Source organism: Mustela erminea, chromosome 1 (assembly GCF_009829155.1).
Source record: "Mustela erminea isolate mMusErm1 chromosome 1, mMusErm1.Pri, whole genome shotgun sequence".
Lineage (NCBI taxonomy): Eukaryota > Metazoa > Chordata > Mammalia > Carnivora > Mustelidae > Mustela > Mustela erminea.
Window position 1 is genome coordinate 99,532,196 of NC_045614.1, and position 17,639 is coordinate 99,549,834.

Sequence of the window (17,639 nt, forward strand, 5' to 3'; positions counted from 1 at the left end):
GTCTCCATCCTTCCTTGCTCCTGAGGGAAGATGGCTGGTGTGCTCGGGCACACATGTTTAATTTTTTTTTGTTGTTTTTTTACAGAGGCTGCAGCTGAAAGTCATCTCAGGTTATTATCCACTGTGGCCCAGGCAGTGAAAGGACAAGGCACCATCTGCTGGGTAGACTGTGGGTATGTCCGGGGGACATGGGGCACGGGGGCTGAAGGGCAGGGCCTCCTTGGGGATTTTACCCCACCTTTGGGTGCGGTAGGGAATGGTTCCTGATGAAGGCTCTGGGAGAGAGGATGTGATGGAGAGACTGGGGTAGGAAAGCCTTTCTCACCTTACCGCAGGGTCACCTGTTTTCTGGAGAAGGGGCAGTTCTGGCTTCCCACCTTTTCTTTCCAGCCCCACCACTCTTCTTCCCTTTTTGCATAGTACCACGTATGACATGATTTTTTTTCTTCCCAGTGGGTGGGAGAGGGGGCCTTGATTTCCTGAGAGCAAGGTTATTTTCAGGGTCACCCGGCAGGCTTACCTAGAAGGGGTCTGTGGCAAGAACCAGGGGCTTTACCCCCAGCCCAGGTCATTCATAGAGCTCTCCGATGCCCACAGCATGAAAGTGGTGGAATCAGCTGGTCTGAGGGACGGCTGCCTTGCCTTCTGCGGTAGCTCCATTAGATCAGGCCCGGACAGGTGGCTTTGTCCTTCCAGTGCTCTCTTCTGACCCATGTCTCCCTGCCCACCCCTATCTGTCCCCGTGCCAGAACTGCCCGCTCCTCCTCCTCCTTTTCCTCTTTCCTGACCTCCTTCTACCCAGAGACTTTCTTGTCAGTGTTAAGGTGGCAGGATCAGACACCAGCCCAGAGGCAGGAGTCTGGGGTTTCTTGATGGAATTTTCTTGATGGAATTCCTCGGATTCTTCCGAGTGTGGGAGTTTGAGTCTAGGGTGTGCTCAGCTTCCCTTTCCTTTCAATCATCAGGAATAATTTCCACATCTGTCTGTGCTTTGTGTGTGTGTGTGTGTGTGTGTGTGTGTGCACATACACACACCCCCTCGTTATATAATTAGCTCCCAATTTGGTATAGATTGGCCTAAGTATAGAAAAGGCACATAGAGAGTGAATGAACGTAGGAAAAACTAACCGGGAGCAGGTTTGTCCTTTGTATGTTTGGAGCACCTACTGTATGCAAGGCTCTGTGTTGCCCTTGGTGGATGCCAGCGGACATCTGCTTCTGACTGAGGATGGGAGGTGTTTCCAGAGCCCCTGTGTCTAGCCACATGTCACCTGGACTTCGGGTCCCTCAGGGGTATGGGCTTGGGAAGAGGAGGGGAAAGGAGGATATTGCACTGTTGTTAGTATGAGGAAGAGGCGGGGCTCTGCTGGGAAAAGAGGCAGTTCTTTTCCTGGATGGCCTGCAAAGGCCATCCTAACCTTTCCTAACCTTTCTTGTAGCTGTTCTTGCCCGGGCCACAGCCCAGCTACGAACCATGGGTTAACTGGGCTTTGCAGACTTCGCTCCAGTCCAGTCTTCTCCCACTCCATTTGGAACTCGAAACGGCTGTTTTGGGCATGAACTTCTGGGACACACTGATTTATAAGCTGATGGCCTCAAGTTTGTCTTCCGCATGATTGGTGAAAATTGAAGGGGGATTTTATTCTGACAAAGCACTGGATGAGACCAGGAGGAGAAGTCTTAGCTGAGTGCTGTTTGCCGTAGGGGTATCTGTGTGCGTGCGCGCTCCTGTCTCCAGCCTCACCCCTCCTGATTTACTCAAACGTTGTTTTAGTGGAAGAGACTGCTCACCAGACATTTGGGGAGATCTTGGCCACTGGTTAATTCTAGTTCATAGTTGGTGCAAGAGTGTTCTTGTGTCCTAGGTGTGTCTGAGTCTCCTGCATTCTCCCAGGAGTGCACTGTGTGACTGGCAGAGTGACAGAGCCTCTTTGAGGGAACAGGGCACTGTGGAGTCTCCGTATCTGGCGATGACACTGGCCTGCCAACCAGGAGAGCCTATCCCAGAGAGTTCATAGTCTTGCAGGTGGCAGAAATGGGAAGGAGAGCTTTGATGTAGTTGCTGCCTTCTCCTGGAACATTCCTAAGCACTTCCTTTATGCCTTAAGGTACACAGATGGATAATAGTGTCCTCAGCGTGTGAGGCGGAAGCAGACACTGAACTCGGTGATTACAATTCTTGTGAGAAGTGCAATCAGCAGAGGCTCTGGGTGTGAGGGGTATCCCTTTATTCTGCCTGGAAAGGTTGAGAAAAGCTTCACGGTGAAAGCAGAGTTACAGTTTGGGGCAAAGACCTTTGAGTACCCGGTCTTTAAAAGTGCCCTGGCTTTCCCTGCAGGCAGCTCCCTGTGGTATGGGCCCCGAGCATGGCCTGGGGCCCTCTGCAGCTGGGCGAGGAGGCAGCAGTCTGCCTGCTCGCTGCAGGGGCAGGACTAAAGAGGACCAGGTTAGAACATCAGAATCCAGTGCTTGCTTGGAGACACGACATCTGGAGTCAATAAGAGTACCAGTGGGAGAAATAACCCTGTGACTTCTTATGTGCTAAGATGAAAATCTAGGGGGACACCTTAGAGCTTAAAGGGGTGACCTTAAGACAGAAGGACACACTGTGCCACATAGTTGCCACTCAGTTCATCCCTCCAAGAAGAAGTATGAACTGAAATGTTAGATGGCTCTTAAAATAGCTGAGATAAGTAGATGGGTTATGGAGCTCTAATGGGTTGTGTTGGAAGCAGGAGGAGGAGGATCTGGGTCCAAATCTGAAGTCAGAGGCTGGGTGCAGTGAGATCTTCCCAGAGCAGCCCAAGAGACAGAACCCGGGGCTCTAGTCCATGCAGGCCATTGGGGGTGGCAGTTCTCAGGGACAGCCATGACACAGGGAGTTCCCCAGGGGCGTGAGCTGGTTCTGCCCTCCTGCTCGGCTGCTCCAGGTCATAGACTTCTCAACATGCCCTATAAACCATTATGGGAACCCGCCACGTTGACCCGAGGGCCTGGTGATGACAGCTCTCATTGTGTCCTAAATGTATTCAGTGTGTGTTTTTGAGTCTGAATGAGAGGATCAGAGATGGGCAGAAGTGCTCGCAGCAGGACTTCCTCTTACTATCTGCAGTGGAGTGTGCAGGGGGAATGGAGCCAACGTCTGCTCACTTTTTATCCTAGCAGCTACTAAATGGCAGGTGGTCAGCCCGAGCGTGCCTCCCCTCGCATGGGCCCTCCTGAGGTTCCCCTTCTCACCTCCTTTCCAGCTGTGCCTTCTGGCTTGCCAGCAGAGGGTTGGAGGCTAGACTGAGGATGCCAGGGCTTGGAAGGGGGTGACAGGAAGGTCTTGAGTGAAGAGCCCACTCTGCTTTTCTCCCTCTGAGGGCAGGTGATGGGGATAGAAGGCCTCCTAGGGCAAAAGAAGGCAGTGCTATGGCGTGAAGTGTCTTTGAATGTGTGCAGAATAATGGCAGAAGCCTGGGTAGAAGGGTCAGCTCTGCTACTTATGAGCCCTATGACCTTGGACAAATCTGTTTCCTCATCTGTAAGTGCAACAATAGTATATATTCTGCTGCCTTTCCAGGTTTGTGGTGAGGAGCCCGTAAATGCAGGCTCTTTCTAGAATGTAATTTAAGTGTGAGATCCCATTTTTCCTGTTACTTTTCATCTGGGCAGGATTGTTTTGAGCATTCCCGGAAGAAGCCGAGGGGAGAAACCATGCGTGCCTTCTTCAACGGCTTTCTTGGAGGAGGGTCCCTTGGGTGTTGAGAGGATGCCCCTGAAGAAAGTTCTGAGCATGAGAGACAGCCCCAGAGCTGTTTTGCTCTGACCTTTAAAAAGTTTAAGGTACAGTGGGACGTGTAGGACTGTAGGTTATGGGACCTGGCCTTGAGTCTAGATGGACAGCTAATAGCTGTGGGACCTTTGGCAAGTCGCTGCCCCTCCCTGGGCTTCAGCGTAATCTTGTGTGAACTGTGGAGTTCGGCTTTCCGGTTTGCTCTCATCCCTGAATAGCATGGCTCAGAAAATCCTGGAAGCTGCCAGGTTTGGTGTGTGTGTATGCATGTGAGTATGTGGCAGTCTTGGGGAGGGGGGGTGTCTTCCTCTGTGTCTCCCCCCATTCTGGGTGTCTTCTCCTATGTTTCTCCTGTCCTTCCCTCGGAGCTGCTGGCCTCTCTCTTGCTTTGTTCCCTTTTCCTTGCTAGTTTCTACCGCCTCTTCCCCATCTCTGGGTCCCTGCCTCCCCTAGGTTTTTGGTCTTTCTTCTCCTCTGTTTTCTCTCTGGGTGTTTCTTTCTCCCTTTTTCTTGATATTCAGGCTCTTCCCTCCCTACCCTTGCACGTGTGGCTGCAGTCACACGTGCCCCTCTGTCGGTTTCCTCCCAGGTTCCAGACCCTGTAAGCTTGTCGCTGTGAGGTGTCTGTGGGGTGTCTGGCTTCTGTCCAGGGATTTGTCAGCTCTCCCTTCCCCTCAGTCCACCTCCTGGCTCAGAGCTCAGCAGCCACGCTCGGGTTGGCTGGCGACGGTTGTCCGGCTGTGAAGTGGGTTGTGTGTGCGGGCGTTGGTATTCCCCTCGTGCCCCGCAGCCTGGCATCGCGCTCGGCCTTGGCGCGGAGAGCTGCTGTCGGGGCAGCTGAGCTGGAGCCAGGAGGAGGGAGCTGAGCCTGGTATGCTAATTCCTCAGGCTGATTCTCACTGGGCCGAGACTGCGCATCTACCTGGAGCTCACTTCTCGGCTCTTCCTGAGGGTGTAAGGCCATTACCTAGCCGCAGTTTCCGTCTTCCCTGCTCTCTTTCTCCGATCTGCTCTGCTTCCCCCGGAGTGGTGCTGGCTTCCCAGATCCAAGCCGTGGGGCCTTCCAGGGCAGGGATCACATATTTTGAAGTCTTCTGTTTTCTTCTAAAAATTCTTTGCATTTAGCATTTGCTTCTTCATATGTAAGCATGTTTAACACTACTTACCAGGGGATAAAGGGGACTCCCAGGAGAAGTGCTGTGTTTATGTTGTGGCTTCAGATGCCTTCCGGCACATCGCCCCATGCTAGTGGAGAGGGGGGCCATGCTCCCTGCTGAGGAGCACAGCTTGAGAATCTCTGGGCTGGTGGGGGGTGGTGAGGGGGAGGAGAGGACTGTGGAGATCTTCTTACACCCTGTGCCGTCTGGAGGTAGGTACCATACAGAACGGCCAACCTGGGATGATCCCTGTTTTTCAAGTCCCTCATCAGAAGGTGCTATGTGACCACCAAGGCTGGTCCAGGTTTAAGATCCAGCCCTTCCAGGCTGTTCTGTCTCCTTCCTCAAGCCCTCCAGCAGCGTTCTTTCAGGTTGTCCTGGGTACGTGGCACCTAGCGGTCACTCTGACAGCGTTTTCTTGCTCACTCGCTCCTAGTCCTCTCCCATTTTCTTCATGTCTTGGGCGTGAGACCCTTCTTACATTTCCTATAGGAAGTCCCAGGTCCATCTGCTCAGAATCCCACCATGTTGGACCCGGCAGATGGGAGAAAGAGGTTTATTCTGCTTTGAGGGGGCGATAGAACCTGGAAAGTCTGGGTTAGCCAGCGGGCACGCCATGGCTGGGACAGCATGTTCCACATCCTGCCCATGTGGCTCTGAGGATGCCGACTTGTTGAGCCAGGACACGGTTGAGGGGCTGGAGGGAGAAGCCTGAGGTTCAGCTTTCCCTGAGTCTCCACCTTCTGTCCTGGGGTCTGGCTCCTGATGCACCTGTCAGGATACAGGCAGCCCGCTTTATGTGTTAGTAGTATTGAATCCTACAGAGGAATTAAGAGCTCTATTTGCCTTGTGTGGGCAGCTCCAACATTTTGCAGCTCGGGACACTACAGGCCCCACCAGAGGTCACAGGCTGGCTGATGGCTGGGCGGGATCTAGAAGCTGTCAGTCCCTCCCACCGGTAGCTAGACCTTCCTCCAGGGAGGGCGTGGTTCCATAGGCTGTGATTTGGGAAGGGCATGCCTCCCTTCTCTGAGCTTCCAGCACCTTGTTTCTTCTCTTCCTTCCTGCTGCCTCCCCCAACCTTTCATTCCTGGGTCTGATTCCCTGGAGCAAGAGTGGCCAGCCTCTTGGACAACCGTGCCCCACAGGAAGATCTAGTAAACACGGCAGCATGCCCCATGGGGGCCACACCGGGCTCCTAGCCCGCCAGCCCACAACACCTACAAATACATGTGTGTGTGTCTTTGTCCCTCTGGCCTGGCAGCCTCTGGAATCTTTCCCTCACATTCTGTGGAGAGGAGGGCCAAGGGGTGGGTGGGGTGGGACAGGACACAGCGGGTCTGGGTGAGTAAACAGCAGAGGGAGGCAGGGCTCCAGCCTCCCTGGCAGACAGACCTGCTGACAGTCTGTTCTTGCAGGACTGTGGGGAATGGCAGGTGAGGGCCTTTGCATAGCAGTCCGCTCTCTGATCCATGCTGGGTTTCCCCTCCCTCCTTATCCCAACAAAGCCTCTCATTTCCCTGATTGCTGCCTTTGTCTCCCTGTGTTTTTCCCCCCAGAGCCTCACTCACTGGCTGGGGGAGGGAAGCAGAAAGGGAGCTAGCCAATAAATCAATTAGTTGTGCTTCATCTATCAGCTCAGATCCTTTTAAGGTCCTGAGCTTGGGTAATTTCTCTGCCTTTCTTGAACTCTTGAAGACGTTTATTGTGTGTACTGAATGATTAGCATGTGCATGTGTGCGCACACGCATACACACGTACTCTGAGAAACAGGAGGACGGGGCGCCAGTCGGAGGAAGTACTATGAGGAATTGTCACCTGGCAGGATTCCTGGCGCTAAGGAGACGAGCCCAGAGAGCCAGAAGTGTAGAGCCTTACCCCAGGAGCGACAAGACCCCCTCGTTCGCCCACTCGCTCACTCAGGCTTCGGAGAGTGCCCGCTATGGGCCAGCTGCAGAGTTGTCTCTGAGCCAAGCAAAGCCCTCGCCTTCCCGGAGCAGACAGGGGTGACAGTGGACACGGTCAGATGTGGAGCCACACTGCCGTGGACAGAAGACCATAGGGAAGGGCATGCGGGCCTGAGGAAGGTGCTCAGCTGAGGCTCTGGGGTCTGGGCCAGAGGTGCTCGGACAGGCCAGGAGGCCACCTCCGCACAGTCCACTCTGAGCACGTATGCATTCACAGTTGTGTATGTGCGTTTGTGAGTGTAGGGAGCAGGGAAGAGGAGGAGATCCTTGGGGAGTATCACAACCCAGAGGGAAGCACATTGCACCGAGTCTGCAACAAGGAATCCTGTGGCAGAGGCAGCTGTGACTTGCTTTACCGGGGCGGGGGCTGCAGCTTGGGGGTCCATGCTGAGGAACCGGTGGGGGACCCTCTGTACCCTCCTGGCTCCGCTTAGCCCAGCAGGTTGCATTGGAGCATCAGCCCCTGAGCCTGTCCTGAGCTCACCAAGGACCTAGAGCTGTGGCAGCCAGACTTTCCTTTGGAGCAGGTTCTGGCAGATCAAGGCGGGGATTGGGGTTCGAATGACTCTGAGCCCTGTCCCACCTAAACTCTGCTTTGTGAAAGTCACATCGAAGAGGGTGCCAGCCGGGCTCCTGGAGGAGAGCCAGCGTGGGGTGGCACATCGCCCCTCCATTGGCTGCCTTGTGCAGTCTGAGCGACCCCCTCAGCTGTGGCAGTGGAAGCAAGCTGGTTGGGTGCCCCTGCTGGGTGCCGGGATGGGGCTGAGGGAGGCCTGAGCGCTCAAGATCCCTTCCTGACCTGGCCGCTGTTTCTTGTTGTGGTTGGGTAAACGGCAGGTGGTCGCCCAGGAGAACAGTTGAGTGCAGCAGAACAAAGCTGGACCAGGCAAGGGCCAAGTGAATGGTTGTAAACACCCTGAGTGGAGTCCTCTCTTGTGGGGAGTGAGCTCAGGCAGGGAAAGGGCACCTTACATGCAGTCCTCTGGAAACAGACCTCCCCACCCCTTCAGCCTGACTTCACTACAGAGCCTCTGTGGCCAGCGCAGGCCCAGGCTGTAATGGCTCCTGTCAGTGGAGGTGTGTATGGCATCCTCACAGGGCTTCTGGGTATGGCTTTCTAGCTCCTGGATTCCGGGGGCTGCCCTTCCCCATGCCTTCTGCTGCATCCTGATGGCCTATCTGCATCTCTTCTCTGCCCCTGCTGATTCCTTCTCTGGGGATTCCGTGTCTCTGAGTGTCCTTGCCTCCTTGGGGGAGCAACCACTGTCATGTGAATTAGCCTTTCATTCTGGAGTTCATCATGCATTTCATTTGAGTCCCTGCTGTTTGCCAGGCCTGGGGCTGGAAACCACAGCGGCTGCAGGGGTGCCTGCCCCAGGTTAAGACTAGATAGGGAGGGAAAAGCCTGGGCCTGAGTTAGGCTGGGGCCAGGAGAGTGGTCCCCTCTCTCATCCCCACACATCTCTCCAGTCAGACAGGCTTCTTGAATTGCATAGTGCTTATTCACACTGAAAATGAGATGCCACAGTGTCACTTGTCCATTGATGGGAGTTGCTTTTAGAGCTGAGCTGAATGGTTTAATCTGCCTGTCCTGAGGCCAGCACACAGCTCTGTGGAGCCAGTGGCTGTAGAAGATGGTGGGATGTATACACAGGTGGGATATGAGGGGACTTCCCTCAAGTGGCTGTCACTCCTGGCAGAACAGAGTGGTTCATGCAGTGTAGCCAAGGGGAACCAGTGGGGACCTGTGGCTGACATACCCTCGCGGAGCTGATGCTGATCTGGGGAGATGGCCCTGCGGGGGTGGGGCAGCTGGCTGCCTCTGGCTGGGCAGACTTGGCTGAGTATGGTGAGGTTATGGGGAAAGCCCTGAGTCAGATGAGGCCGCTGAGCAGCTGGTGGAGGCCACAGGGGACACCAGACCTTGGAGAGGTTGGGGAGAGGAGGAAGAGCCCAAACAGGACAGGGGCCTACATCAGAATCACCTTGCAGGCTCTTTAAAACACACTCGCTCAAGTCCCCACAGAGTTTTGATTCAGTAGGTTTGGGATGGGGCTAAGAATTTGCATTTCTAACAGATTCCTGGGCGGTGCTGATGCTGCTGGTCCAGGGACCCCATTTTGAAATCCATTGATCTTCCAGGAAGAAAGCCAGGTCAGGTGAGATCAGGCATGAGCACTCTGTAAGCCATCAATGGCAGGGGACCAATGGCATGGGACCGATGCCATCGATGTTTCGTAGGAGAATTGCTAGAGTGTAGATACTGCAGATGCTGCACTTGGCAGAAGCTCGCTCCTCTCTCCCGGTGGCTTTGGTCAAACCTGGTCCAATTTCATATCTTCGTCAGCATTGTAGAACGTCTTCCTCTTACCCTGGTCAGATGGTGTCTAGCAGGTGGCATATGGCACACATTTGTGCTTTAAAAACAAAAACTGGCGTGGCCCTGAGGCAGAGAGTCTGAAGTAATGATCTGGGGAGGGCTGGGCTAATCCGTCTTTTTTTTAAACTTCCCCAGATGATTCTGATGAGCAACCGAGATGGGGACCACATATGTATACCGTAGTTTGTTTTCTTCTTAGAATGGGCTGCCCACCCTCTGTGCTGCTGGGCCCTGGCTTTGTCCAGAGCTGTCCACGCTGCCCCTCACATGTAGGGAGACTCTCCACATCTGCTTGTCTCTTTCCTGATTGAGCCTATCTCCCGTTGGCTACCCTCCTTTTCCAGTCCTTGGAATATGCATCTGCCATCAGGGCCTTACCTGCTGTTGAGAATTCTAAGGTACCAGGCTTTTCTTAGACCAACAGCAAATTTTACTCTGTCAACACCTTTGTGAGGACCTCCAGTAACAAATGGCTTCCGACATTTGTGTCTTTCAGTGATGCCGAGAGTAGAAAATTGTGCAAGAAGATGAAAGTTGACCTGAGCCCAAAGGACAAAAAGGTTGAATTATTCCATTACCAGTAAGTACCTGTGGGCGTTTCCAATTTCCAAGTAAGTGCTGAAAGCTTTCATTGGTATTCTCAGGGAATGGTGGTTTTTAGTTAGGTTAATTTTATTTCAGAATGATATTTTTTCCCTGTGTTTACAGTTCGTTCTTTCTTCTTTCTTTCTTTCTTTCCTTCTTTCTTTCTTTCTTTCTTTAAATCTTGAACCGTGTTCAATAGCTGAATGTTACTGAGATGCTGCAGGAAACCAAAGGTATGTATCTTCACAACCATTCTTAAAGTTAACACCTTTTTCTCCTCATTTGACAGGGATGGTGCATTTCATACTGAATATAACCGAGCTGTGACATTTAAGGTAAATTTACTTCCCTCATTCTCAGCAGAGATAGCATCTGAACAGATGCCAAAGGTCTGGCAGGTTCCCTCTGAGAGAAGGAAGGGCAGATTGCACAGATAGCTCTTCCAAATGACCTGAGGGATTCTTATCTCTGGAGCACATGTCAGCACAATATCTGGAGAAGTTTGTAACTGTTAACACAAGGGGGACTGGCCTCGTAGATAAGTGTGCAAATCTATCAGCAGTCATCCCAGGAGGCAGGCCACCATCTGCCTCTCTCCTCCAGAGGCCTGGGTCTCCCTTTGCTGTGGTGTGAACCTTGCCTCGTCTCCGCGGCAATGTCCATGCTGGCTCTCCAGAGGCTTGGGGTGGGGGGGGACTCCCTGTGCCCAGGTGAGCACAGGGGGTGGGACATAGGCAGGTAGGCCCCGTCAGCGGCTGCAGCTCGGTTCAGATGACATCCCCATGTCACCGAGTTGCTTCCTGCTACAGAGCCAGTTGGGAAGTCAGTGGAGAAAACCATCAATGAAAATAAGTGTGGAGGGGCTGGGACCCGCAGGTGCTGTCACCCCAAGACCCCAAGACCTTCTGTTGCCCTTGGATTCTCCTCCTCCAGCATACCCATCCTCTCCATCAAGCCTGTCTCCTTCTGTGTCTGGTCCAGGCGGAATCCCCCTGCCCCAGAAATACCTGCGGCCATGTATTTCCTCTCTTCCCAACACAGGCAGAACTTACTTTTTCAGACTCTCCTGCTTATCTCACTGGCTTGAACCCCATGCTCCTCTCTCTCTGTCTCTCTCCATCTCCTTCCATTCTTTATTGTCCGTCCGTCTGTCTGTGCAGCCGCCAGGACCCCTCTCCTCTGCCATTCATCCTCAGCTCCCCGGTCACTTCCTGTTTGCCTACCAACTTTCCTTCTTTTTTAAGTCTACAGATTTTACCTTCTACAGACTCGCCCTGATTACTCATCTTAACACCCACTTAGACACTTAGAGAAAGTTCTCCCAACTAGGGTTGCTTAAGCCTCTTATTCTGTGTTGTTAAGACATCAGCTAAAGCCCTGGGAGAGAACATGTGCTCCCCGGGAACAAGGTGGGGAAGTGCCGTGCAGGGATGGAAGGGGGTCCTGGGGGCTCTTCGTATTCATATCTGAGGCTGTGTCCAATTTATGTTTCGTGGCTCCCTCCGAGCTGGCTGTCCTGGGGTCGTGGAGCAGGAGATAGCAGCTGCTCAGAGCTGTGGGGGCGGGGAAGGAGCAGGGAGCCTGAGCACTTGGAGCTGGCCTAGGTAGGGGAGGCTGAGGCCTGGTCTTTGTCCACCCCTTTACTAAGACAAGGTGTGCGGCATCTGCTCACTCTCCATCCTTTCTGTGACTTCCACTTGGAGAAGAGGTCTAAGTGTTGGACAGGATCAGGGTCTTCAGTGGAGAGAAAGCATCCTTAGTCCCAGGGTCTCTAAAGATCCCAGGGCTATCAGGGCCTGGGGTAGAGCCCCTGGAGCTCTCCAGAGCTAAGAGGAAGTGGCATAGTGTTTCCCATGACTGCCTGAGGGCTTCTGCTCTTCGTCCAGCAGGAGTGGTCAAGACCAAAGCCCTCCTTGGTCACAGGTTGGTGTTCCTCTCAGGGAGTTTCCTTGGCCTCAATGTGCAGAGAGCTAGAGGAGTCCAAGCCTGGCTGGGTGCCTGTGCAGGCCCCTGCTCTGGCTGCTGTCGCTGTCCTGCTGGATGGTTCGGCGGGGACCTGGCTGCCGGCACTGTGCAGTGGCCCCTGCAGAAGCCAGAGGCCAGACAAGGGAGGGGAAAGAGGGGACCTTCTTATGTAAGTGGCCTTCTGCTGATCAGCAGTCTGTCCAGCAGAATCCTTACTGTGTGTAAGCAGTGAGGCCCGGAGGTACCTGGAAGCCAAAACTCAGATGAGCCTCTGATGACCTCCCAAGGCTGTGTAGCTGTGTGTTTTCTCAGACACCAAGATGTTCTGAGAACCAGGTGTGAGTCCTGGGGCCATTTCCCCGGGATTCAGGGCACAGAGAACAAGAGGGCTGGGAGAGGGAGGCATTCCAGGTGCAGACCTCCACTTCCGATGTTGTCAGCAGATGGACTTAGAGAGAACCTTTGAATGGGGTTAGTCATCAGTTAAACCAGAGTAATCTCCACCTGAAAAGCAAGTATGAGGATTTCAGTTACTACATCAGCAGAGGTGACCCCTTCCCTTTGGTGTCCCCATGTCTTCTCTCCCTGACGCTGAGGCGGGGCTGGGGCTGGCATAGGGGGGATGGGAGCCAGGGCTCACTCTCCAACTCAGCTCATCTCGCCGTGTGGACAGGAGCCCCCTGGGAGCAGGAGTTCCTAACCTATTTTGGGTTCCTCATCCCACTGAGAATCTACTGGAAGGCATAGATCTTCTCCCTAGAAACAGTATGTTTGCATAAAGTAAATGTAAAATGTGGGCATGCGAGTAAATGGAAATGCTAAGTAAAGTAGTGTATAAAGTAGGGCTTTCTTGGGAGTCTGAGGTCTCACAGGCTCCCGAAGGCTGCCACATGCCCTGCGTTGGGAACCCCTGCCCTAGGTGTTTCTGAAACAGGTGGGTGCCTAGAAGCATCTCTCTCACATGGCCTGGGCGGCAGGTGCCTCTGCAGCTGTGGGTGAGCATGGGTTTCAGGAGGCCCCTTTCCATTTGGGCTTATTTTGTCGCAGCGAAGCTTTTGCAAGGACAGACCTGCCTTTGCCATGGTGCAATGGCCCCTCTTCTCTTGCCAGGAGTTGTTTCACAGCTCCATTTGGACAAATAAGGAGCATTCCCTGAATGAAATTCTGCGAAATCTTAGCTGTCTCGCAGTGTTCCTTGGTAGCTCTTTCCAAATAGGAGTTTCCAGAGCTAGTCGGCCTCCCTGAGGTCCTGTGTCTGTGACCAGTGCCTGGGCCAAATGAACCGCCTTGCTAAGAGGGTGTTTCCTTTTCTCGCCCAGGCCCACCTCCTTCCCACCACACTTGTGGACACGCCCAACTTGTCATCTGCTTGTTGGAACTTGATCAAAGTGGAAAAAAGTCTCAAAATCTTGCATCAAACTGGGGACACTGCAGGCTCTGTGTGTTGACACGGAGACCAGCAGCTCCCCTCTGGGGATGGAGAGATGGAGGTTGGCTGGTTTCTGGTACTCATTCCTGGCTCTCACAGACTTTGAGCACCGGTTCCCAGAGTGGCTGTCTGAGGGAAGGGAATGCCACTCCTGTCCCGGACCAGTGAAGTATGGCAAGGCTGGAGGGCAGTGGAGGGATGTGGCCCCTATTTCCTGTCCCATGTGTGTCTTCCGCAGAGGGGGGTGAGATTTGAGGCAGTTGTCCACATGACAAAGGCTAAATAAGCCCTTCAACCTGCAGGTCTTTGTCAGATCTTCATCCCGGGCATCTAGAAGGGGGCAGCAGTCTTCAGGGAGAGAAGTGCACCAACCAGGCAGGCCTGGGGTTGAGCACCCTGCCTGAGCCCCACAGAGGATGCAGGATTTAACCTGCTCCCTAGCCAGTTTAGATCACACAGTGTTGGGCAGGTGACAAGTAGGTGTGCTTACGTGCTGATACAACTGACAGTTTTGGCGCCTGAATGTGGAGCACTTGGACAGGACTGGAGGCCTTTAGTTAAATTGATCAGAGAGCTTCCTGGAGATGAAACCTAGCCAAAGCATGAGTGTGTCTCTGATTTTAGTAAACCAGTGAATTGTCTCAAATCTCATTTCTGTGTATGAAGAAGCACAGAGGTGTGGATCAGCTGACCAGAGTCAGGTGTCACGTGGCTGAAAAATTTTGGTGGAGGTGGTGGGGGTGCGTTTTTTAGGGCCCTCAGCAGGGATGTCCGTGGGCAATGGAATTGCACCCCTGCCCCCCATGTGGTTGGCCACATGCCACACGTAGACTGTTTCCATAGGTGCATGGGTCTCCGGGTAGGGAAATGGGGCAGGTTCCTGATTTCCCCACCTCCCTCTTTACCTGGCTAAAATGAGTTTTTCCTTTTCTGTTCCTTTCTTCAGTCTATAGTGGCCTTTCTGAAGGATCCAAAAGGGCCCCCACTGTGGGAGGAAGATCCTGGAGCCAAAGATGTTGTCCACATTGACAGTGAAAAGGTAATTTATTCCCCATCAATTCTTGAAGCCTCCCCCAACCAGGCACTCCCTAGGAGCGATGCCCAAGGAAATGAGAAAGGGGAGTCTTCGAGGACAAGTTGTGCTTTCCTCCGAGATAACTGGACTGCCAGGCCCCTAATATTTGTTCTCCTTCCCAGCTCCATGATGGAACCCACAGGAGATCACAGGCTTGCTGCCTGAGAGCTTCTTCCCTTCTTCACCGCCTTATTTAATGTACTTTAATGGGTTTAGATTTCCTCATAGGAATATCCATTTAAACGTCCTTTCCTAATGTAACTCAGTTGTTGCTGGGTTTGGCTTTGTGCATGTGTGTTTTTAAAAGCGTGGTGTTTTTTTTGTTTTGTTTTTCCTTTTCTTTTCTTTAAGAATAATCTCAGAGGTTTGGGTTGGATTTCCAGAGACTTGGGTCAGGTCTCTACAATTCTAAGTAATATAAATTTGAACAAATTATTTATCCTTTTAAGCTTTCAATTCTGGGTTTGGCTAGAATGGGGGGTTGGGGTGGAATGGTGGTTGAATGATAATCTTCAGACAACTGTGACCCTCCTTCTTTCTAAACCTGTCCCACCTGTCCTGAATGTGCATCTTTACCCATGGGTACCTTCATATAGGATGGGCAAGAGCTTCTTTGTTGCATTAACAGGGACTCTAACAGTGAGGCAGGCAGTGCTGTGTTGTAGATGGAAGGAGAATGTCCTTTTTTTTTTTTTAAATATGAAATACCGTTGACACACAGTGGTGTATTAGTTTCAAATATATTAACAAAGATTTGACAGTTCTGTATATTACATAGTGCTCACCATGAAAAGTGTGGTTGCCATCTGTCACAATACAAAGTTATTCGTGTTATTGACTCTATTCCCTATGCTGTACTTTTCTTCCCTGTCACTTATTTTTCTATAACTGGAAGTTATACCTCTTAACCCCCTTCACCTGGTTCACCCATCCCCCCACTCCCTTCCCCTCTGGCGACCACCAGTTTGTTGTCTGAATTTATCAGTCTGTTTCTGGTTGGTTGGTTGGTTTTGCTTGTTTGTTTGTTTGTTTGTTTTTAAGATATATAAGTGAAGTCATATGGTATTTGTCTTTCTCTGACTGGCTTATTACACTTAGCATTATACTCTCTAGATCCATCCATGTTGTTGCAAATGGTAAGATCTCTTTATGACTTTATGGCGGAGTAATATTCCATTGTGTACACACACCACATCTTCTTTATCCATTCATCTGTCGACGGACACTTGGGTTGCTTTCATATCTTGGCTACTGTAAATAATGAAGTAAACATAGGGGTGCATGTATCTTACCAAATTAGTGTTTTCATATTCGTTGGGTAAATACCCAGTAGTGGAATTACTAGATCATATGGAATTTCTATTTTAATTTTTGGATGAACCTCCCTACTCTTTCCATAGTGGCTGCACCAGTCTGTAGTCTCCTAATATTCATATTTCTCCTAAAATGTTTATGTCCTGAAACTCCAAAGATCGTTCTTCTGTAACTAGAAATATTAAGCAGAAAAATTTTTTTCATACCTATGGGCAATACTCTTGTTATACTTTGTGCTGTTTGCTCTCTTTTAGAAGTCTAAGGTACAGCTGCCTTTCTCCTGATTGAGTCCCCACGTAAAATAACAAAAAGTTCCAAATTCAGGTTTGAATTGCCGATCCGTATGTGTGAGCTTATTATTCCACATTGAAGGCAGTTAAGGATCTTTGAATGTAATGTAATATTTGTTTCTGCCCAGGGTATGAAACCACATTGTTACAGGCCCAGAAAAACCTTTTTGTCTCAGATCTTTACGAGCTTTTATCTCCAGGGATTTCAGAAGATCATTTTCAAAGCGTTTGCATTTTCTACCCATTGTCAGGGTCAAAGATCTTAGTAATTCTTCCTTACAGTGAGTAGAATTACATATTTCTAGTTACTTAAACAAGAGTGAACATTTTCAGAATTTATTTTAAAATGTTTTGAATTCCTACAAAATCTTTGTAATGTTTTTTATCTAACTGAAAAATTATGAGTAATACATATGCATTGTTGAAAATTTGGAAAATACAGCTGAAGCTTAAAAGAAAAAAAGTTACCCTTTCCCTTCCCATTGAGAGATACCCACTGCTGGTATTTTCTCTGGCCTTCCAGGCTTTCAACATAACGCATGCATAAACATTTTTACTCACAAAAGTGTCGTTGCATTTTATATGCTGCTTCGTAACTTGCTCCCCCCCCCACTTAATGTAACATGCATATCTTATTGTGACGTTAAATATTCCTCTTCATCGTTTTTAATGATGCACTAGTATTCCATTGTGCGGGATGAATCCTCATCTATTTACCTAATGCCTTGTTGTTGCCAGAAAGCCGCATTTTGTAATCTCCTTTTATTTTCTTTATTATTCAAAAGAGAAAAACCTCTAATTTTCTTCTATGGAAACTGGTTAGAGAAGCAAATCATTTTAATCAAAATATGCTCTGTCATTGCGCTTCTCTGCAGTCCCTCAAAAAGATTTGCTTTTTCTGGAACATCGTTGACTCTCGTTGGAAGAAAGGTCTCCAACCCTGCTTTACACCAAGTCTCTCCATTAGCACTGTTGTGACCGTTTGTCTTTGTACATTTATTGTATTTATTTAAGAAACAGGTATATATTGCCTAATAACATGCCAGGTGCTATTCTTAGGGTTTTACAAATACAGATGATCTGTTTAGCTTGTAACCTCCTGGGGCTTTGGGGCTCGCTTTCTCTGTATGCTTCTGTGCCCAAAGTGGACTCCTGGGCGCTTGGACAGCAGCAGGGCTGGGGAAAGAGATTAGCGGGTGTGGGTTAACCCTGCGTTACCCTAACAAGCAGCTAGATCCCCATCTGGCCAAGCTGGGCTATGAGTAAGCAACCACAACCACCCCCAAGACCAAACCACTCCATAAATCCCGTGAAGGGGCAGCCTCATTCAGCCACGTGGTTCAAGATTAGCTCCTTGCAGTCTTTGAATGGTTCAGGCAGAGCTAAAAGTGAAGCTGTTGGCCTGATGCTGACTACTTCCTCCCACTAAGTGGCCTTGGGAAAGCTGTGTGCCCCCATGGGGCCTCTGTTTCCCCATCTGTCACATGTGGTAACATGGTACAGATTGTCGCAGTCCTCCAGCTCCTGACCGGTTGTAGCTCTGACTACATGTCCCTCAGCTCAGGTCAGCCCGTGGGGCTTCTGAAGTGCCCATCCTCCCTCTCCGGCCGAGGTGCCCCCCCACCCAGCGGATGCTGATTCCCCATTGTGTTCTTTCGTGTCTGACGTGCCTGACCTGCCGTGTTCTCTGTTTGTGCCT

The 17,639-nt window shown here is 51.1% G+C and overlaps 1 protein-coding gene across 2 annotated transcripts in view; it reads left to right on the forward strand.

Moving 5' to 3' along the window:
• PDIA5 (protein disulfide isomerase family A member 5) overlaps positions 1-17,639 on the forward strand; it is a 91,367-nt gene that overhangs the window by 23,516 nt on the left and 50,212 nt on the right. For both annotated transcript variants that reach the window (XM_032335195.1, XM_032335202.1), the window contains exons 3-6: positions 86-173; positions 9,779-9,862; positions 10,157-10,202; positions 14,208-14,300. In XM_032335195.1, coding sequence (XP_032191086.1) covers positions 86-173; positions 9,779-9,862; positions 10,157-10,202; positions 14,208-14,300 — 311 coding nt within the window. The remainder of the gene's footprint in view (positions 1-85; positions 174-9,778; positions 9,863-10,156; positions 10,203-14,207; positions 14,301-17,639) is intronic.